The sequence below is a fragment of the Bombus pyrosoma genome, linkage group LG4 (genome assembly GCF_014825855.1).
Source record: "Bombus pyrosoma isolate SC7728 linkage group LG4, ASM1482585v1, whole genome shotgun sequence".
Classification (NCBI taxonomy): Eukaryota; Metazoa; Arthropoda; class Insecta; order Hymenoptera; family Apidae; genus Bombus; species Bombus pyrosoma.
Genome location: NC_057773.1, coordinates 13,316,107 through 13,340,152, shown reverse-complemented (window position 1 = coordinate 13,340,152; position 24,046 = coordinate 13,316,107). Strand labels below are relative to the sequence as shown.

Sequence of the window (24,046 nt, the reverse complement as noted above, 5' to 3'; positions counted from 1 at the left end):
TTTTCGTCTTCCCAGTAAATTTGAATACCCCGTAAACAACAAATACACACAATTTTCACCTGATGATTTTCCTTATTCTCTCAATTTTTGATACGCGGTAATTCTTACAATTTTCGTCATTTTCACGGAATAATTCACGTACTCGTCGATCGTTCTACATTCCGATATTTTCAAAATTTCTGAACTTGGGTTCAGCCGGATGACGAACAAATTTTACGCCACAATATCGCATAAACACGGAACGAAGAAATGAAATTTCCACGATCCAGCAAAAAGTGACGATCGTTTCAATTTTCATATCATAATTTGCACACTTGCCGATTCTTCCACATTCCGATGTTGCAAAAATTTCCAAACTCGAATTCGACCCAATACTGGACAAATTTTCCACAAACAACGAAAAGAGAAAAGAAGCGACAAGCTTTCGTACGATAATTCGGACACTTGCTGTAAAATTCTAAAAATTTCCAAACTTAAATTCAACCAAGGAGAAACGTTTATTCGACAGGTGGCTTGATTTCCGAACAACAATCAACTGATTCGTCGCTCCTTTATATTTCAATGATACAACGATTTCCGAACTTAGATCCAAGTCAATCTTCGATCGATTTTCCGGCCGAATTTTTCCACGCATAACGAACAAGCGATAATTTTCTCAATTTTCACACGATAATTCACGCAGCCTGTTCTTGGAGCCTTTGACCTTACCCAAATTTTCGGTAATTTTCCTTCTAAGAAAGAAGGCTTCGTAGCGCGGTGTCCCGTTGCGTGTCCTGGTTCGCACGTGTTTTCACACGGAGAAAAAATCGCGCGTCGAGGGGAGGAGGGTGAGATATCGTGGTGGACGAGCAAGAAATAAAGAAATGCAAGAGAGGCGAACGAGGAGAGGTAAATAGGGGTCCGCGTGGACAAGTTGTAACTCACAAATTTATTACTTTCCCCGTGACTTCGAGTTATTTTATGCCAAAGACAAACCGGCTGGCGCGGCGCGACGAACGCGTAGTGCCGGGGAACGACGAAAACGAATATCTCAGCTGCTTCGTCGCGTTTTTACGCCCTCGGGATATATTAGTGGATCTCTAATCCGCACGGATTTTACGGGACGACTGTGCATGCGACCGTCGACGTCGGCGTCGACGAAGAAGACAGCGTCCCCGTGATACCGCCGCGTTCTCGACTCGAATAAACTCCATTGATTTCGTTTCATATCGAAAGAATTTGCCCAAAGTTCTGGTTGTTGATTTTAAGAAATTAATAATTTTAGATATATCTTAACGGCGATGTTTACACGATGATAAGTACAAGTCGATAAGTTAATAGAGTATCGAAATTATAATATCTTTATGTTATTGTTCAGGGTTATATGTAACAGGGTTATTGTTCAACCCTGTTGCATACTTTAACCCATTTTTGATCGAGTTGTATTCTTTTCTAATGCTAAAAGGTTTGTTTGTTGTATCGATGGGTGCGCGTAATTTTCTATTTCAATTTTAGGTTCGTGTTCGTGAATTGTTTGTACAATTGCTTAATTAATCAAACAATTCTATGAAGAGTTTAATATCATTAAGACCGTAGCTTATATATACATCATTTATTCGAAATGAAATATTACCTTTTATTCGTTGATAATGCAATCAATGTTTCCTTTTATCGGATAGATTTACTTATAGAATTAACCGCCTAAAATGTGCCAGAAATAATTTTCGTTTTTTTCCTTTTTTCAATTTCATAACACACACAGCATTGGCGACGAACGTAGTCCATGGAAGTTATAAAACCCGGGGGATTATAATCTCCGGCGGTGCATCGTAATCTCCGATATAAAATTATCGATGGAGAGTTATTTCAGCGCTGCTTTCATTACCCGGAAATTTTACTCGCGCGGCAATAAAGCTTGTACCAATATCCGTGGCATCGATCAAGAGATATTTGGCGAGGACTGACATTTGCCGCTTGTTGATTTACTATTACAGTAATATTTTCTTTCCTAACACATTCATCTAATGGTTTTAATAGCCAACCAGTTAAAAGGTATTCGCAAGGCTTTTTCCCGGATAAAGGGAAACTAAACGATCATTTTTATATTTTGTTTTCGGCATTTTTGAAACTTTTAAATCGCCTAACGAACTTTAATTTTTTTTTTTTTTTTTTTAATTCAGTGGCACAATCATTCGCGGAAGATAGAAATTGGAAAGAAATTTATTCATAGGTTTCTATTTCAAAATTATTTATTTAGATAAACTTTATATCACTTGTCATTCTAAAATCTATTTATTGCCGATTAGATCGCTATTGTATCTGCTCGTACATCGTTTCGTTATCTCAAATTGTGCGATTAAACCTATTCAACACACCTCTCTACTTTTGATAAAAACAGGAATAATGTTCATTGAATTGAATATCTTTTGCAGAAACAACGGACGATCTTTTGTCGATGCTAACAGTAATAATTATATAATAGACATTTTTTAGCTAATTTTTGATCATTCTCTGCGTACAGAATAAATTTCAGAATAAATTATGAATCTTTCGCTGTATAAGATAATAGACTATTTTCGAGCGAACTTTCAACAAAAGAATTCCACAATTATGATTAATGGCAAGCAAGAAAGATAGTACGCGTTACGAAAATATTTTTATGATTCGCCGAACTTTATGGATTATCATCAGCCAATGAGCAGGTAATGCGCGAACATAAATAAAATAGTATGCGCTGTAAAAATTGTAGGTGTTTAGTGGACCGTGTCGTGGTGTAACTCAGCGACAAAGAGGGTTATAAGGGTGGCTAAAATATCCGTATCGCGCAGCTGTGGGATCCTTTGAAAGTCACACGAAATTAGTCATTCGCACGACATTCTTGTACTGGCCTTTGAATATCATTCTTACGAATATAACGTAGATTGGGGTTAGCAAGATCTAGAATCAAAATCGTTTCTATTTCTCAAAATTAATAACTCTTATTAATAATAACTCGTTGATAATTCTATCTCGGATTACCCTTTAATCCCCCATTTCCAATCTGCGTAGAATCGAAATGTTATTTCTATGGCACCATCGAGCTTTTATATCGCGATAAAGAAACTAGAACTGGCGCAAAAGTTCCCTTTCCCACCGTTGTTTTTCGGTATCTATCTCGCAAAAGTAGCCGGCGACATTCACACGTTTCCCCGAGAAGTTGACCGCACGTATTTCCTGTCCCTGCTCGGGAACACGACCGAGAAAAACCAAAGTGTGTCACGTAGCGAGATGTGTGGCGGCGATTTTAGAGTGACGTACGAGCACGGTCGCATGGCCGATAATTACCCAGACAGCTATCCCTCGGACGTGGAAAAACGTCGGGAGGTTGAAGTACGACAGCGTGGCGGGAACACCTGTGAGCCACAGGCTCCTCACCATCTCCGGCAGAAAGTCGCAGTCTGCCGTTACGGTCTTCGCTCCTAATCTCGTAATCCTTGGCTTCCTTAGGAAGTCGTTTATTAGTCAAGCCGACCGGTACGCTCGTCATTGGGACAACGACCGGGACGGAGTATCTCGTACGGGCCTTAAAGTCCTGCTCCACGTTTATAAATATTCGAAAACGCACATCGATCGATGATATTTTTGGCCCGTGAGTTGTTAAGGAGCTTCGTTTTTTTTTTCCTTCTTCTCTTTTTTTCCTTCTCTTTTTCGGAGATTTCGAAGGGACGTACGTGTAAAATTTGTCGGCATATGTGTGAAAAACGACTTGGGATAATGATGGTGCTATGGGGATAATAAGTCGTGTTTAGGCCGCAGTTGTTTATTTTAAAGCAACTGTTAGAGAAAGTCGTTGCGACGATGGATCGTATGTTGGTCTTTGTTGTAGATATCGTCTTGAATCCGTGGATGCGGTTTTGTTTGATTTTATATGGGTAATATTTTGCTCGATATATCGTGGTAGATCTCGTCTTTCAATGTTTTAAAATGCAATCTACAACGCTATTTCTTAGATTAATAGTCAATTGTTGCTTGATTATTCGACCCATTAATTTGCTCTTTCTTTTACCCTCATTCACTTACATACGACAAACGAGGTCCGTATAAACAGAATTCTATCGTCCTTAGAATTGAACCGAAACTAATCTTGAAAGAAATGATGGAATACGTAACTCTAAAGAAACGAACTTCGATCAACGTTAATGGACCATATTCCATAAAAATAACACTCATTTCAAACATTGTACCTTCGTATTAACTTTGTCAATTTTCTAAAAGTGATCTATGAAAAAGGATGGAGAGTGAAAAATGATCGATCGCAATATGTTTTTTTGTTATTCTTTGTTTAATTTTCCACAGAGCGTGTTAATCCAATGTTAAGATACGGACGTTAAGCAAATATTCTAAACTATTAAAGAATTAATGTTACAAAGACAAGGTCTTTGAAGGGAGTTAGTATCCCTATATGCATCTTCTCAAGTCAGGATAAAGCAGGATTGTTTGCAAAATGATTTGCAAATCCTTCGAAGAAACTTGCGTCATTCCGAGGACAAAGCGGTGACGGGAATGCGCGAGCGTCAAGGAAAATGTCGCGTTTGTTTGTTCGGACGTGGACGCATCGAGGACGAGCGATTCCGTGGATAGGGTTCGGTAGCTCTTGTCAAGCAATTTGTTTAGTTTCAACTTGACACAAGGGCCAGAGCACATGGAACCGATAAGTAATCTGAGAGGCAGTGTGTCTTTCGAGTTTAACACGCGTGTCACAAGCGTTTCGGAAAAGTTCATGGATAGAATATCTTCGGGAGACCTTTCAGACGGCCTGGCGCTACCGAGGGAAACCCCCTATAGCTCCCATGAAAATTAATTGGAATCTAATCCGCTCGTTTTCTCTCTTCTTAGCTCATTTTTCTATGCAAGAAATTATCTAGGATAAAGAATAAATTGAAATATAAGCGAAGGACATTTCTTCTTACGAAATATAGTCTCGAGAAGATTAAATTAAAATTAAATTATACAAAAGATTGTATTAAATATGTACGTAATAAAGAAGGGATGTCTTAAAATTTATATTTTAACTTCTAGCGAAAATAATAATTTTATTCGAGGGGGTGTCTATATCATTGTCATAAAGCAAATTAATGTTCTCATGAAATGATGCACGGCTATAACGACGAAGATAGTGATTTTTAAGACAATTTGACGAATCAATTGAAAGTAGTTCGTCCTATGCGTAACAGCAAGAGACAGATGCGTTATAATCCAATGTTCTATTTATGAAAACATCGTGATAATTATACGTATATTCCAGAGAAGATAATTCAGAAATACAAAACGATACACGATTGTAGTAATATTCTAAACTGATATAATAGTACTGGCTTATAAAACGTATTATAAGATATAATTTAGCGTTATCAGAATATTTCATAAATACGGCGCGCTTTCAAAAACCGAGATTCGTCTTTCGCAAAACCTCCCTATCACGGTCCTAATTACGTTATCCTGCGATTAATTTGACAGCATCTCCGGAGCTCTATAACAAAATAAGAGCGAGATATCGCATTCGTCGGTGCAGTTTGTAGAGGCTAGAATTAACTTCGTAGAAAGACCTGCTATATTTTGAGGCGCTTCTAGGATTACACCCTTAAAGACCGCAAGTTTCGCGGCGGTTTGATGGCTCCGGGGTTCCCCCGGTTCTCACACATCGGCACGCACAGAAAATTTCCTCGGCGAAACGATCCCCGACACCGAGCCAGCCCACTTCAATCGAAACCCACTGAGTATACAAACCTTGTTTCTGAGGTAGGCGTCCTCCGACCGTGCCACCAGCGCCAGCTGAGATAATGGGAAGGAAATCAGTTCATTTCTATGTTGATCCCACGGGCTTGGTTCCTGTCGCGCTTAGAAGAGCGCCACGATTGCCTCGGTGATCGAGAAAATCGAGGCAGAAAATCGGCTTGATAGCTCGGCTCATCGACCGACTTAACTGTTTCTGCCGAGTCTATAATGTTCCTACTCTCGCAGACGGTCGTCTATAAAATCGACGATTTATCGAGGCACCGAGGTTTTTCTTACGAAAATGACTGATCGTTTGTCCTTCGCGAGAAAACCAAGTTTCAATCGGAGAAACGGTGTGGCAAGTTTATCGATAGAAAAATTCAAAATATCAATTCAATATCGGAAGACGAGTATGTACGCAGTATCTTCTGAGAAATTAACTACCCGTTCCTTTTTCTCGAGAAAACGATTATTTTTTTTCTTTCTTTTTTTTTTTTTTTATACAAAGGTAAGCGACAACGTAGTGCCAGTTAACCACGTTATTAATCGAGAAGATTCTCCGCAATTATTCCGCACACGTTACAATTCATAGGGTGCGTGATGGAGGCCAAAGGGAGGACGATACGTCTTATTCGGGTGGCGCAGCGATCTGAAAGATTGCACGTCTAAATGCCAATGAGTGTGCGGTCAGAAGAGTTCCACCGTGGCTTCCCTAGGGAAACCTAGCGGCTAGCCGAGCAATTTGTCAACACCATTAGACGATGGCAACAAGGGTTGACTTCGGCGCATCTGGCGGCGGATCTCGCGCAGCCATCGCCACAACAAAGGGGTAGTTAATGACTATCGGGGGTATTCCGATCGAAAACCCGGTACAGACCGTATGCCAGCTTGTTGACAAAATATCGGGATATTGCCATTGACCGAAAGGGATAACAGATTTGTCAAAAGGGTCCTTTTTCTATGAATTGGCCGTGAAGAAATCGAATTTTCAAGCTGGACACGTATGGTTATCGATCCGATTTTTCTTCCTTTAACGTTATTTTGCATCAACGGAATGTTAATAAGAACTTCGGCGAAAGCGAAATGTAAATGCGGCTTTACTTTTGGGGCTGACGATATTGGAAAATAAATCGGACGATCCGCGTTTGTTCGACATTTGAAAGGGGGAAATAACGTTAGAGATAACGAAAGCTGGTAAAGGGTGAAGTTCATATATCCATTTAAACAATACCACTACCTCTCACACCAAATAACTGAAATTATCTTTCGCAAACTAAAAGCACTAATTTCTTATTTAATATCGCAAGAACAACATCTTCACGAACTTTCAATTTTTCATCCGAGACTCAAATAACCATCTACACCCAAGGCATAATTCAATTCCGTAAACCTGTACCTGACAATAAGCGAATTTCTAACTGCAATCGGAAAGGAAACGCGCCTCGCCGAATCAACGATCCACCTCGAAGCGAGCGATCATCCGAACCAGCTGGACGAACTAGGCGAAACAATTCTCTTAAAAATAACTCCTCTTGGCTCGTTCGGATCCAAAGATCCTGGACCGTTCAACCTTCTAACGTATCGAATTCTCGTCAAATCGATCGGACGAATAGAGAGTAGTACGCGAAACGTAGGAAAGATCGCGATTCCGCAAACGAATGGAACGGAGAGTACCTGCGGTCTGGAAGTGGGAACTGCCGGCTCTGGGAGTGAAACTGAAACGGGGATAGGTGGGATGCCATTGGAATAAGATCGGGTTTAGCCGCAGTGTCGGGTTCGAGCCCCGGATAAGTCTGCCTTATCCCGATAAGCCGGTGAGTTAATGAATCACAAAACAGGTGGTGGCGCCACTGAGAGATCGTCTTCGTCCTCGACTCGTTGCTATGTGCAGCTTGAATTCTTGCGAGATTGACAAAACGCTGACGTTCATTTCCCTTTTCTCTATTTCTTTTTTTTTTTTTTTTTTTAATTGTTCTTCCTTTTGGATTATCTTCCCTTTCGAGGATCTTACAGCTTATAAGGGACTATACCAGCCGATATACTCGGTGGAATTCGACCTTCGATGTTTGTTCACGCGTCCCTTGTCTCCGCTCTTTATCTCGACCTCGAAACTATCGTTCGTGTGTTTCATTCTTCTCGCTATGAGAAATTAGGACGCCACGTATGCTTTACATGATTTGGAACCACCTAAGAAAGGCTTCCTCGGCTGAGAGACGAAGATAAGAAGGGAACTTTGTGTTCGTAGATTCACGAAAAGTATCGCGTGAAATACGATTTTACCTGATACCTGGTTTCGAAAGTCGAGTAGAGATGACACTCGGAGTAGAAGAAATTTTGCTACCGTATTTGGAGAATGCGTGTAGCTATCAATCTGATGTAATAGCATGATACTATAACGATCGTATTACACGATATAGTAGCGTCTCCTATGAAAATCTAATATGTTGATGCTAATAAAAGAAGCCAAAGCGACAGCCACTCAAACGCGTTAATGACATCCAGTAATGGTAATTTAAAATTTCTTATCTCTATACGATATGTACACATAAGAACGTTTATCTCTGGATGGTTAAATAATTAACGACGCCCTTGGAAGGTGACGATATAGCCAACGGCCCATGTATATTTCAATATTTTACACTATTTTAGGCGACGGCAATTTCTGGCGATTGCATTAACAGAGGAACGAGGCCGAAATTTCATTCGTCATGTCGTATCAAAGCTGGAATAACACGATGGGTGCGGTGCTTATCAAAGCTATTCGTACTAATATTTTATCTGTGCTCCGCTGGCACTTGACAAAAATCAACGTACAATGTTGCTTTATCGCTCGAAAATATTCACCGAGATTGCAACAGAAACGTCATATATTGTTTATAGCGTGTACTCGATATTTCTACCATAGGAACATGACTTAAATTGTATTGGTACTTCGAACCGTCCAAAAATCATCCGATACATTTATACGCGTCATTCGCCTACAAATTGGCAATTTATCGTCGCGTGAAGTAAACATCGAAGTGACAAATATAATCGATAAAATTCATTCGGCAAGTCGATCGATCCTGTCGTTTCTCCTATCAAATTCCGCTGCTCTAATTTTTGGGAAACGTCACGCATTTACGTTCGCTGTAACGAACCGATGCAACGACGAAAAGCAGAAACGGAGCAACGTGAACGCGTTAATCTTGCTTCACGCACGTGCAAATTCGCTACGACAAACGATACGAGATTTTCTGAAAAGATGCGCGATAACGCGAACGACGCAGTGAGACGATCCAAGAGCAGGGAGGTGCTCGACTATATTTCTCGCGTTCGAACGTCGATGATATCGCAAATAATAAAATCACGTGAGTTGTCAAGTCCCCGCTACAAGCGATTATCGCCGATATTACCAGCCGACGAAGAAAAAAGGAATGTTCTTCCGTCGTATCGGTGCTTCGATCGAGACACGCGAAAGAAAGCTATTGTACATAGGTACTTCTGACAAAATGTACGTACAAAATATATCTCGAACACTGCACTCAAATTTAATCCGTATTGTTAATCCTTACGATTCTTCCCTCTTTGATTTACGCGACTTCAATTTTAGGATAGAAACCTGGCGTTCGCTTGAAACGAGTTGAGAAGAAAATCTGACGCGTCCGGTTGAAACGAGTTAAGAAGAAAATCTGACGCGTTTAAAAATGACGAATTGTGTTTAAAATGACCTACGGTGATGTTGCAGTAGAATGGCGATTTCGATTTCGAAACTGTCGTTCAGTTTGATGGAAGGACGACGAAGACGTTGAGAGGACACTGATCCGGTTATTAGTCGTGCGCCATGCGATTTGGAAATTCTATATTCGTATGACTATGTCTTTCAATTCTTCCGAGTTTATTGATTTGTAATCGCGTTACTCTTCGCCGTTTATCGAATAACTTCATGATCGTTTTTTCGAAGAACTTCTCCTTTTCGAATCAGAGATAAATTCTTTCAGCTGGTTTGCACAGATTCCTAGAAAGATTAATCTTTTATTATAAAATGTAGCTTTAGAAAAATCCGAGTAAACGATAATTTGATGATATACGAATAACACGGATAAGATTAACAATATTTTATCTGCCACTGTCTAACTAAAAACGACATCATTTTAATTGATCGTACCCGAATTTTCCTTCGCCGATATCCAATATCCAATTATTTGCATGTAATTACGTTATTTATTAACAACTCGACGCGATCAATTAGAATCATTCATTTTTCAAAAACGAGGACAACATTTTTATCACAGGTGTGATTTGGAAATTCTTGCACAGCGTAGGAATAAGCTTTTTCCCGGCGATTAGCGATCGAGCGTAGTTCACACGAACCACGTTATAAAAATATTTTCCTACAAATGGGACAACAACCTCGAGTAAACGTTGCTACTTTCTACGCATTGATAAGTACGCTAGATGAATTTCAGATGCGCGCTACAACTATTATTTTGTATAGCTAACAAGTCACGCGATAAGGAGCGATATTTGTTTTTTTAGATTCAAGGTGCAAATAAATATTTGATAATAAATACAGTTGTAATAATTGTGAATATCTTCGACTTTAAGCGAGCAGAAGGTATGACAATGTAACTCCGTTGTTAGACAAAAAGATATAGGTACTCGAATAGAGATGTAACTGTTATTTTATCTTTGTGTCGTCTAATCCCCGAACAAAGGCACGCTATATCTAAATATTTTGTAGAAAAATAAACGTCCAAAAATTATTCCAATCCTAAGGAAATAAAATTCACTTCCAGGATCGTGATAAGCATAAGTTTTAAGTTTAAAGTATTTAAATAAAACTCCGCTAGCAGGAAGATTCAAATTAAACTTTCATGTCGCGATAAAACTTTTGCCACGTTTGAACTTGCCTCGTTTCGAATAATTCGATAGTTGTCCATCTGACAACCGAGGATAGACTATCGTACAGTTAACATTTTAATTTCCATGTTTCGTCCAGATATTGCAAAATAAACGTTAGATTACGTAAAAGTAAAAGTAAAAGGCAACGCGATCGTCTTTGCACGATATATTTTTCGTGCAACTAAAGGAGGAATCAACCAATATATACAAGCTATGAGACACTCAAGTGGAACGATAAGTAATATTGGAGTACTTTGAAGCATTGTTACCAAACCTCTTACAACAGTAACACTCACGGAACAGCGCAGTATCGATCAAACAATTAATAAAATCTATCAAGATCTAGTTTCACTTGAATCGTGTAATATAACCTAATTAATTTTCGTCTAAAGATACTCATTAACGCTAGCTATCCTCGCAGCTATATAAAGAACATTTCCTTATCGCTAGATTACGGATGTTTATGCATTCGTAAGAAATTTAAACGTACAAAGACGACAATCCTATGTTTGAATAAAATAAACGGAATGTACACGACGTGTAAAATATTTAAGGCGAAAAGACAAAAAAAAAAAAAAAAGGAAAAGGAAAAAGAAAATGTATCTAAACGCGTAAAATATATTCAAAGTAAAAGTATCTATATCAAAATATATAAAATATTCAAAGTGAAAAGAGAAATATAAACACGCATGAAATGTCCAAAGTTCTCGTTACGATGTTTAGCAAGTAAAACGAAACTTTCTTTCGATGCCATTTCTATCCGCAGGAACAGGAATTTGCATAAACATGACCGATCTATGTCCCATCACTTTATATCGCAACACTTTTTCATCACACGTATCACGTTGGATTAACCTGCGTTGAATCTTCCCTCCTCCAAGACTCAAACCAAGCCTCATCTACCGCGAAAACTTCGAAAACACTGTACAATCGCTCATTTCCCTCGTTCTCCGATTTCCTCCGATCAGACTCTTAGATTCATCGTCGCGAAGGAAGAACGCGGGTCGGAACGACCCTCGATATTGTGACCGACTCACCACGTTTCAGCTTCTCCAGCGGTTCGTGCAGTTGATGGTTGGAATTGTGCAACATGGACGCGTCGTGGTGCGAGTTTCCGTGAAGATCGTGATGGTGCATCGTTGCTTGAAGATGATCGCCGTGGAGGCCAGCCATGGAACCCGCGGCGGCAGAGTGCTGATGGTGCTGGACGGACAGGCCGGTCGTCGATCCCGTCACGAGATCTTGAAGACACAGATCCGTGTTCCCGCCGCCTCCTCCTCCGCCCCCGGCTAGCTCGAGGCTCCCCCCGCCCCCGCTGCCCCGCTCCATGCTGTAGAAGGTTAACGTCGTGTTGACTGATCTGTACAACGCAACGCAAGATCAACCGAGCCCTCGCGAGGCCGTTTGTCGCGCGAAATCACGTCGAGTCGGCTCGTGTTTCCAATTTGCCCTCAGGAACCAGGCATTCGAGTCGAACGCGCGCTAGATTCCACTCGGTGCACGCTTTTACTGGCGACGGCCGTCGGCTGCAGGCATCCGTTTGCACCAACGATTTCTCCCTCTGCGTCAGAGCTCCAACGAATCAAATTTGATTCGAATTTGACGATTTATGGTCGTTATCGGTGACGCGGGTAGTGATCGTGCTTGCACAGAGAACGCTTGGTGACTAATCCTGGTAGTTTTCGTCATATGGTTCGGTTGAACAGCTCGTCGCGGATCAGGTGGAGACGTCCGAACGTTATCTGCGTTCCGTCGCTACGCGTCGGATAGAATTGGACGAGCAAATTTCTGCGTTTTTGCGGTTAACAACACTGAGGACGATGTCGGAGCCGGATGACGGTAGAAGGTGCTCGTTCTCATGGATCGTATCCTGTGTTTGAAACGAGGAGGAGCCAGGTTAACGCACGTGCTCGAACGTTACGTTGGTAGAAGCGACTGATAAATCGGATAACCACGGATGGACGACGAGTTACGTAAGGACCGAGAAACGCGGTTGAAATAGTGGAATAGAGAAGTAGGTTAAAGAGGTCGCACTGTGATCGCCATAGATCGCACGCACTGTGATTCTTGGGTATTCCTTTGACAGGCGATCGTATTGTTTACGTACGATGAAAACCGTGTGTCGCGTAGCGTTCGCTCGCATCGATCGTTCAAATCCTTACGCGGGTACTTGGCAACGCGTGTTCGACTCGCAGGAACGTAAACAGTCACTGATCTTCGATAAATTCTACTTTTTCCGATCGACCGTTAAATCGCGAGTCTCTCTGTAAGGAATCCAGCTGGTCAGGTACAAAGGCCACGGTTCTTTGTTCTCTGTTCTCTTACTCGACACTGAAACTTTGATGCAACAACAGCGACAGCTCGACGTTTACAGGCCCGAAGAACGGATCCTCGCGAAACTGACTCTCACGACAAATTCTGCGTCACTGCACACTGTTTCGAGCCGCGTGTTCGAACCGATCACAGCAGAGAACTTGGCCGTACGTACGTATATCCAGTCGTGGAAGGATCACCACCGAGTATCGCGACACCGGCAACGCCGGACAGAGCAACACCTCCGACACGTATCTCAATACCGGTCACTGGACTCGCGATCGTTGACGCGCCAGCGGGACTCGCACCAGAGATTTCCACCCACGCGGTTCACTCGGTAGCTGGCGCCGATGATGGCGTGGAAAATTGAGCGCGGGATCCGCGCCGTGACATCGCGACGATCGACGACCGGAACCTTTCAGCTCGAGTCGAACGTGGCGCGCCGGCTACGCTCTCGTCTCGCTCGTCTACCTCGGTCTTCTCTCACCTTAACGGGGCACGCGTTAAGGAACAACAGACAGACACAGCGTGTAATAGAAAGAGAGAGGGAGGAAGACAGACGAAGGAAGCGTAAGAAAGCGTGAGTGGTGCTGCAGGTCGCGGTAGTATAGCCGGTTTTCGTAGTAGATGGAACGTGTAGTGGCCGCGCGTCGGTAGTAGGTGGGTCCGCCAGGCTTAGCCGGTTGAGCCTTTCGGACTGCCTGCCGGCTTAAGTCTCTAAGTCGGTAAGCCGAGCGGATCTAGTGGTCTTGGCTGGTGCACTGGCTGCCTGCTAGCCTGTCTGCCTTCCTTGCTTGCCGGGCGGCTTGCCTGACTGTCTGACTGCGCCTCGCCCTGGCTCGCTCGCTCTTACTCCCCTCCATCCGTTCCTTCTCTCTTCAGCTCTCCCACTCTGTTTTCGTTATCTCCCTCAAAAGTCTATCTCGCTCGCACCGCTACGATCTCTCGTGTCTTCGTGCCCCGTTTCATCCCTCTGGTTACCGTGGCCACCGTCCTTCTCCCTCGTCCTATCGCTCCCCACTTTGGCCCGCTCGTTTTCGTCCTTTCTCGCTTTCTCCATCTCGTCGAACGCTGTCTTCCTTCGCATTTTCTCTCTTTCTCTCTCTCTCTCTCTCTCTCTCTCTCTCTCTCACGCCTCGTTACACGATCTCTCACGCCTGTATCTGTCACCTCGTCCCCCACACTGCTCGATTGGACGACCCCGCGGCTTTCTCTCTCGCTCGCGCTACCCCTACCCGATATCGTGCCACGTTTCGTCTCGTTTCCTCGCTGCCGCGATCTCTCACGCCTGTGCCTCTCTTTTCCGTCCCAGTCGTGTCCGAAACAGTCACCGGTTCGCCTATGTTCGGTATCGTCGACGCACCTCTCTTCATCTACCCCCACTTACAAACGGCGCCCCTCCAACAACATCCAAGTCCGCCCCTCCTACGTGCACACCGATCTCTCGTCTCTCCCTCGATCCAGCACGCACACCACGCACCCTCTGTCCTTCCCTCTACATTTCTCTCTTCCTTTCTCTCTTCCTTTCCCTCTTTTCCTCTTTTCCGCGCTTCACGAACCTCGCGTACCTTCTGATTATCATTTGTTTCTTTCCGTTGACGTTTGTCGCCTTGGATCGTCATGAGTTGCTTTAATCTCTAACGACAACGCTCAACCTGACATTCTACGATGCACGTATAGTTGTCGAGCTTCTCCTTGAAAGGGAAACAGCACGTGGATGTATCCGTATCGAAGAAAAAAAACTTTTGCCTCTCTAGTACGGTGATACGATTTTAATAGTTTGCACGGGATTGATAAGGTTGGTCTTGAGATCGCGTTTGATTCGCCGCCTCCGCCATCTTTAACTCTTACGCGATGTAAAATTCAGATATAACGTAGAAAATCTTTGCCGAGATACCGCGATTCGAGTCGAGCGTATGCAGTTATCGGTCGTCTTATCTGTCGAAGCAAATACCTATCTTCGTAGACTTAGACTGCCTCTGTGCTGGGCGTTTCAAGCGAAATGGGGAGGTGTGTCGTATATTGGCTGCAAATTTCATCGAAAAAATCACCACGTATGTCCCATATAAAGGGCGGAACAAATTTTACACTTTCTTACTGGCGATTACAATTTCGAAATTTTCTACGCAATTTCGTTGATTCTACGAAATTTTTCGCACGGATTGGCTTCGCTTCAGTCTCAGGTACGTGTATCGTGATGTTTGAATTTCTTTAAATCGACGGACACAGGGAACTGTACGAGCGTAAATAATACCTCTATACGGTCTAGAGTTAATTGCGCGGTTAATTTTTTAATTTCATACGGGCCAGACGATGATTAATTACTTTCGCACGATTAGAAGCAGCAGCAATCGTCGTGCTTGCAATAGTTTAGAATCTAATCAGATTACGAAAAATTCCAGAAGTGAAATACACCGTTCGAATCGGCCATTTACAAACAATATTTTATCTACGTTTGTCTTATCTTATTTCGAGAATGCCGAGTGACCATGTCGTCTAACTCGCTCGTAAAAATAACTTAAGCCTCGATTGAAAGGTGTGGAATTAATTAATCACGTATATATTCTGGTACAACTAATTAATTAATACGACTGGTAAATCGATATCAGAAGGAAAGGAGAAAAAGATATTTTGCTGGAACAAAATGTATCTGATAATTTTATTGGATACGCTTGTAGCGGAAAATTATTTCGTTAAAATTACACGCGAAATCAATGGAAGATATTTCGACTTTTATTCCGCTATCTTCCACTCTTTATTACATAATGTGTGATATTATTCGTTTTATCGTCGGTATATTTCAACACTGTCGAAATAATTTCTTCCAAATTAATGCGAACGTCATCAAGCTATCTAATTTACAATACTTACAACAATTGGAAAGTATATTTTTGCGTTACAAGTTACATGCAATCTAACGGAACGGAAAAACAGAGAAAATATTAATCGTGGCTATTCAAACTCTATCTCCAAGTTTTAAGGATGAAAATCGATAAAAAATTTTGCGAACGGTTCGATTCTCAGTAAAAATGCCTTACGTCTACGATAGGATGAAATATAACAGCTAAAATATACAGTGACTACGGAAGATATTTATACGCGATTGTATCTATCCCAGCTTCTGTTTGCTAATTGATTAGGTTCGAGTTAAATTTCGTGTCATTTATCGGTACCTACTTCCGTCTAACTACGAACAATGGATAGCTACTGTGAAAATGAAATATACGTACTTACATAGAATTCTCTAAAAAGAAACGCTTCACTGGAGAATAAGCATAGTATATGTGTAACGAAAGGAAGGAAATATCCAAACCTCGTGATACCAAACAACCCTAGAAAGATCTCCAACGTCATACAACTATCCAGCGTAGGAAAATTTCCCTTGCGAACGTTCGCAAAATTGCAAGTGAGACCAGCTACTTATCCAGCACACCATAAAGACGAACGTAAAACCGAGGATTCGAATGAACAAAACGACGGACCACACGAACAAGCACGTAAAGTTCGATAGAGTCTCGAAGCATTCGGTGGTACGTGCGCAATGCGCAATCAGCGGTGACGTTGAATCGGCGATCGACGGCGAGCGACGAAGGAGAAGCCGAAGATCGCGAAGGACGCGAGGAGAAAGATAAACGCGGCGAATGACAAAGCGGATGATTTGGTGGTCGAAAAAGGGAGAAAGTCTCGGAGACGAGGTTCGAAGCGGAGCGAGGATCCGCGGAGCGACGAAGATGAGAGAGGCCAGTTGTAGGAAGACGGGCACGCAGAAAACGAACAGGAGCACGACGACGATACGAAAAGCGGGTGGAGGCTGGTGTAGCGGCAGTACATACGTCAAGGTAGGAACAGAGACCGCCATCCCCGGGATCCCCCTAACGCCTCGGCAAAAGTAGAAGAGACAAATGACAAGGTGGCCACGCCTACCGCGTCGCGGCGTGGGCGTCGGGTATGGTTGTGTGAGTGTGACTTCGATAGAACGTAGTGGGAGAGACGCCGGCGCTGGTGGGATTCGTGATATCCGAGGGACGAAGGGGTAACCGTCCAGAGTGTTTCCTGATTTTTGAAGCGGCCGACCGAGTTATGGACGTCCCTGCTCGGCTCCCGTCTGCCGAGAATTAATGGTCGATGTCTGTTAAGAATGCGACCGCAAATGGGCAGCCGCTTTCAGTCGCTCGACGACGTCTCTTTCTCGATTGATCCACGCCAGTCGATTTCCCTTTTCTACCTTCTGCCTTCTCCTTTCTTCCCTGTTTCTCGATTCTTTGTTTAGGTTCCTCTAGGTCTTTTAGGACCGATTAAATTCGTTCCAGTGCGCTGTAGGTTTTCGATCAAAGTGTTGGAAATTGTTCTCTGCAAATGTTGTGCAGATTGTGGTGGAAGAAAATGAGACGTAGTTGGATTTGTCTTTTTTTCATCATTATTATCTGAACACGTTGTATATTCTCGACAGAGTGTCGTAACGTGTTCTTTGAACATTTTTGGCGCACAGGAGTCGCGATACACGGGAAGATAAGGTACGGAGAAGAAGGATTTTGGAACAGGGAGTAGGAGTCTTTTTTGAAAAAAGTGTTTCTTCCTTCGAAGATGTGTCGCATGGTTTGTGAGAAGTTTCGATGGAAATTGCAGTTCATAACGGAATAACGCAATCGTACATCGGTTCTTTTATCTTCAATTTTTGGATTCCAGGTTTGTAGGAATAATTAATATTCTTTTGGATATGTTGTACGTGTGTTTCCATTTCATAACACCAAGTGCTGCATCGTCGGTTGAAGATCGTAGTGCAAGTCGTGAAAAAATATATATAAAAATAGAAAAATATATATAATATTGAAAAGAAGGAACTTGGAACTGAATTCCTTTTTTTATTCTTCTTCTATATAGATACGTTTGTGGATATATATATATATATATATATATATATATATATATATAGGTCGTAGTGTAATCAAAATGTTTTAGACATTTATTAATCGCTTCTTGAAATTTTCAATCGAAGCCGTAGTCCATAAGAAGATACAACGTAGGTATCTGCGGAGGCAGAGGTTCGGAATTCGACTCTGTTCTTTATTTTATAGTCACTGACAATTTTTCATTGTATTTTATTTCTTTAAATCGTCGATTAAGCTCGTAACTCGTAAGAAACTAACACGTGCACGAGAAAAAGTTTCTTTCCTCGTTCTTTATCCACATTCTTATAATAACGTTGCAAGGTTAACCAGAATTTTTTAGATACGTTGTATATTTTCAACAGCGTCGTATCGTTTTCTTTTTTTTTTTTTCTTCTTTCTTTTGAAGATTCGACGAAAGTCATGATTCATAAGACGAGACGTAGAGAAGAAGGAATTTGATGTCGTTTCGGTGATGGTAATTTGCAACGAGGCAAATCGTCGATCGTGGATTGGAGTTTGAGTGTGATATTGGTTCGCTTATGCGAAATGAAATACGAGGGAAATATATGAATATGCACAATATTCCTATTTATTGTAATGCGGTAGCAATTGAAGGATTATAGATTATCTGCGGATGCAGTCGATCGACACAGGGGCTTTGCGGCTGACCCGAACATGTAACTACCGCACAGTCACCGACTATTCATAGTTGCTTTCATGACACGTGGTTATACAGCAGAATCAAATCGTACGATTATGAAATTAACAGAAATTTCGAGGAGCAAATTAATTATCTCCCGTTATCCAATTTTTCTGCGTGCCGTTACTTTATGACATATACTTATAGAAAAATATCGGTAGAAATGGTAGAAGCGAATCAGCCGACTGTATTTCTCAAACTGTGCGTGTAATTAATCAATTTATGGTACATTTTCATCGATCTTGTATTACGTATTTTCAGAAATTCTTGAAGTAAATCAACTTTTCAGCTTTGGTAGACAGCGGCAAGTTCTTCTATATCGAGAATTAAGAGATATTAATTCTAATTCTACCAACGAGTATCGTTTGAGAAGATGATTTAAAACGCGATGCTTTGAGAAGTTGCTTCTTTATCACTGTCCTTATAAGATAATCTTTATAAAACATGTTCATAGCTTCTAATCCGCGACGGATACTTTGAAGCTGTTGCCGCTTATTCCGAACAATCGATTTTAGATAATCAATTTAACGAAACACGAACTTTTCGTCGAAACGATCCATCTGAATCGTATCTAATAAGAAGAAAGAAACGATAAGGTAAAAATTTCAGCTTACGATCTGAAATCAAAGATGGTGTATTACGATAATTACGCGTTCTAAAAATGAAACTTTATTGCATCGACGGATAAACAGATAAGTAAATATTACATATCGCAATATCCGATATTTTTAGAATATCGAAGTGCGGGACGTTTTCAAAAATGAGATCTATTTCTGTCGATATTATTCTACGATCTTAAATTAGGTACGCTATTGTAACTAGCATTATCTAATGAAAAATGGACGTTTTAATTGTCCTTCTAACGTGTCTCCATTGTTATTTATACTTGTCATTTGCTTGATATCGGTGAAACGATACCCATAAACTCGGTTATTGCCGGGATGCCATAAAAGGATAAGATAGACATTTATCAGCTACGAATGGCTGGTTATGCGTTTAACAGCGCGACTTCGATATAACTATCCGGTTGACGTTCAATGTTATTCAAATACCGCCAAATGGCCGTTTATTTTCCGCCAAGCCAAATAATGAAAAAATAGAAGACGTGTCATATAAAGCGTTATGAAGCTATTTTCCCCAAATGATATTAGAAATACAGATGAATTTCCTTCTAACGTTTTAAAAATCAGATAAAACTTCTTCAGTATTATTATAAAATTATGCGACACTCTTGCACTGATCGACTTGCTTGAACTAATATTACTAGTGAAATTTTAATTTCCTTAAATGTTTAGTCTTAATGAAACGGCTGAAATTTTATAAACTAGAAATCGTCAAAGTATCTTATTGTAAAGGTAAAATTACAAATTTATAGAAGGGACGTCTATACGCCTTGTAACCTGTGATGATCCAAAAACTCTAAAAAATGTTAATTTTAATTTTAAAAATCAGATAAAATTTCTTGAATATTATTATAGAATTATGCGACACTCTTGCACGCTTGAACTGATATTACTAGAGAAATTTTAATTTTCTTAAATGTTTAGTCTCGATGAAACGGCTGAAATTTTATAAACTAGAAATCGTCAAAGTATCTTATTGTAAAGGTAAAATTACAAATTTATAGAAGGGACGTCTATACGCCTTGTAACCTGTGATGATCCAAAAACTCTAAAAAATGTTAATTTTAATTTTAAAAATCAGATAAAATTTCTTGAATATATTATAAAATTATGCGATACTCTTGCACGCTTGAACTGATATTACTAGTGAAATTTTAATTTCCTTAGATGTTTAGTCTGAATGAAACGGCTGAAATTTTATAAACTAGAAATCGTCAAAGTATCTTATTGTAAAGGTAAAATTACAAATTTATAGAAGGGACGTCTATACGCCTTGTAACCTGTGATGATCCAAAAACTCTAACAGTGACGATCTAAAAACATTTTTTATTTTTTTGCCCAACTAGACGCATCAGTTACATATACATACGTTCTCTTCCTTCGCGACTTATTAAATTAAATCTAAATTAATCTTAGAACGTCACGATAAAAGCGTCTGATAATCCAAAAGCTCTAACTATGACGATCTAAAAATTATTTTATTTTTTTGCCCAACTAGACGCATCAGTTACATACAGGTACGTTCTCTTCCTTCGCGACTTATTAAATTAAATCTAAATAAGTGTCTGACAGCAGCAAACGAGTACAAGTAGAAATATTGAACAATTACGATTGGCAATTTAATTTTCATGTAAATGACGATACGAGCCGAAGGTACGAAAGTAATCGAAAAGAAAGTTTCATAAAGACCTTGGAACGATATGGTCAGGAAATCTCGCGCTCCTTGTAATCCAGTTCGCCGACGAAATGTTAAGACTTCGCGAGTAAGGTTCATGACGAGAGTCGTGAGATTTATGCTGTTCGAATCCTACGATTTGTCTTCTTACAGCTTACTTTTATAAGACCGTTCCTTGCTTAGGTGCTTGTTGCCGTATTACGAGAGATCAACGAAATTGAATTTATTTCAACGTTCGTACGTGTTCTTACCCCGTGGACATATTCCAAGTCACATAAGTATGTATGCTCTCTTTCTCTCCTCGCGGAATTTAAGGAAGAATACAGGTTACCGATATACGTTGCGATGAACATATTTGTATAATTATGTCTTACATCGCGACCTAATCTCTCTATCGTTTAGAACTTTTATATTTCAATCTCGCTGTCATTTTAGCGAAGAAAGAAGATTTTCAACGATCCAGGAACATTAATCGAACAGGAAATCGATTAACTGGAAATCAGGCATATCGACAACGAATTAAAGATATTTTCGCCGAACAAAATAATTGGATTGAAAATTGCATTCGTATATTTACAGTGGTCGTATGAAGTATTAATTGTATTATACGTTAAATATATCGGACGTTTCATTTCGATCCCTGATTAAATATTCATATATTTGATAATATTACAAGGCATATGCCATAAACAAGCGATAAAGGAATGAAAAAACGTAACGAAGAATTCCTTATTTGAAGAGATTTATAAACTTAACTCTACTTCAAATCCCTTTCCACGTTTACTCCATGGATAAATCTAACACGAGTACGGTAATATTGCGTTATTACTGAAATAAAAAGAAAAAAAAAAAAAAAAGAAAGAAAGAATTACTATCACGAATATATCGTTAATATTTTATAACTTATCAACGTGACAGTAACGATTTTACAACGATAAGACGATAAACTGCGACTCCGGCGTTAATCGAACGGGTTTATTTTCTTCTTTCGCGGTCCGAAAATGCCACGGTCACTGCGAAACTCTAACCCGGTTTTCCTCAGAAAAAAGAACTATCGGTGGTCTATTTAACATAACGGAGTCTAGATAAACAGCTGGTCGTCGGTACGGGTACCATAAAGGATCTATCAGTACGAGGCATTTCTATGGCCGTGGCAGATCAATTGCTGCCGACACGAGTCGGCCGTGTTTTATTAGCGATAGTAAAGCGTCCGTAAGGCAAACAATCGATATTTCGCTCGTAATATCGTTTTCAAGATTCCTATCTGTGCCGCGATAACGTTTCTTTGTATGTACCTGTTCTCTTGTCCTCCTCTCTTGTCACGAGATTCGAACAAAGAACCGCGACAGAACACGGAACTTTGTCCGTCGTCATTGGTACCGAGGTCAAGATACATAAATAGCTGCAATCTCTCCCCAATATCCTCGCACCTCTCATATCCAAACGAGACGTTTGTTCCAAGCTGATCAATTAATTCGCCTCATAGGCAATCAGACATCTCGTTTAAGGAGCAAAGTATCGCGAAAGGAAAAATTGGAAATGGCAAGACTATCTCGACTATAGAAAACTATCGTACGTATAGTTTTATGTAATCGTTAATATCGTCGGTGATTTTGCAAGCAAAATATTTCTGTACCCTTAAGAATCTAGATACTTTCAGTCGTTCGACGTATGCCCATTTTGATTCGATAATCCTTGATCCTCGTTGTCCTCTCGTCTCGAACTTTCTTCTTTTATCGCGATATTTCAAAGTCAGAGTATTGGGGTCTTTTCAGGGCAAAGATCTCGTTCGAGAAACGTATTATTATTAATAAGAGGAAATCGAGCCGTTTCAATTCCAACGAACAGTTTGTCGTGCTAAGACGAGAACGTGGCGTTGAACTTGAACGTTTCGACGATTTCGTAAAAAAATAAAAATTTGCTATTGTCTTTGTTATTAGTGAAAATCAATGGATAGGAAACGAAATTCTAAAAGCACGAGATCTTTTCTTACAGATACCTGTGTAATATTACTGGGCATAGGTAGTGCGATTTCTCTGTATAGTTAGTCGATTAAATCTGGTAGATGAATAAACGCAAGTTCTACAGAAAGGACAGTTTCATTTCTATCTTGCAGTCACGATGAAGCGATTTTGAGAAAGATACCAGACTCGCAGAATAATTTATATCCCTTGCCAACGTTTCGTTTTTTTAATTGGACAATAGAGAGATAAATATATATCTAATTTATTGCACCATTGTAAAACACGATCTCTGTCGCGATAAAGATTCGTCGGCGTAAAAGTACCTAAACCGTTGCGCGTAGATTCTACATTTACCGAACACGATCGATCAACGATAACGACCGATCGATCTTTTTTCCCAATTTCTTCTAAATGATTATTTCGTTAAAAATGGTAAAATCAAGCACGAGCGAATAACCGAATCGTTTTCTTCGTTTTTCCTTTATAAACGATCTTCGAACATGTGACGTTTCATAGTAGAAAATTTCCATCCGTTCAGCTAAAGAACCCATAGAACGTTTCGTAAAATTTGATCGACGAATCGAACGCGTTAGTTAGTCTAAATTAAATGAAATTACAAATTTAACCGAAGAAAGGATCGCTCCAGGAATCGCCTCCTACAATCGACCGTTCGATTTCTAACGTTTCGATAGAAAATACACGTCCGACTAGCTAAAATAAGCACGCGTTGTTTCGTAAAATTGAATGGAAAGATCAAACGCGCCGGGGATCTCCTCCACGTCGGACGATCGTCCGATCTGTAACATCTGTTGTAATACAAAATTTTCGCCCGGCTACCTAAAACGAATCTCGTTTTGCCTTCTATAGTTTAATTGAAAAGAATCGCGCCGAGAGCAGGTGTCTAAAAGCTTCGACTCGATTGATCGAGAAGAGAACCGGTCGAAGGTTACACATTTTACGCGTCCATTTTCCAAGTGCCCGAACTGGCCGGATTTTATCTGCGCGCGGAATCATGTCGACTGCCGTCAAGGACGTCGGTGTACACGGTCGCCCGCTCCTTGCTCCGCTTCGATTTCGTTTACTACTCGTCTCCCTGCGCTCACGTCGCTCCTCGTTTTCCTCTTGCGGCTCTTCCTTTTCCTTGAGCCTTACCCTCATCTCCCACTCCATACGACGAAGCCGTTCGGTCGTTACGCCGCTCCGTCTTTACAAATTTTATATCATTTTTATGAGGCATAAAGTCGTCGAGAAGCCGACCAAGGAAG

General features: G+C 40.7%; 1 protein-coding gene across 7 annotated transcripts in view; it reads right to left on the bottom strand.

Annotated features, from left to right (window-relative positions):
- Nucleotides 1–15,251, bottom strand: part of LOC122566573 (pituitary homeobox x) — a 46,347-nt gene extending 31,096 nt beyond the window's left edge. For 2 of the 7 annotated variants that reach the window (XM_043724032.1, XM_043724035.1), the window contains exon 1: nucleotides 11,658–15,248. In XM_043724032.1, the coding sequence (XP_043579967.1) occupies nucleotides 11,658–11,946 (289 nt within the window). In that variant the 5' untranslated portion in view covers nucleotides 11,947–15,248. Of the gene's footprint in view, nucleotides 1–11,654 lie in introns of all 7 variants that reach the window. The other 5 variants (XM_043724028.1, XM_043724030.1, XM_043724031.1 and 2 more) reach the window with 5 other exon arrangements.
- Between the last annotated feature and the right edge of the window lie 8,795 nt (nucleotides 15,252–24,046).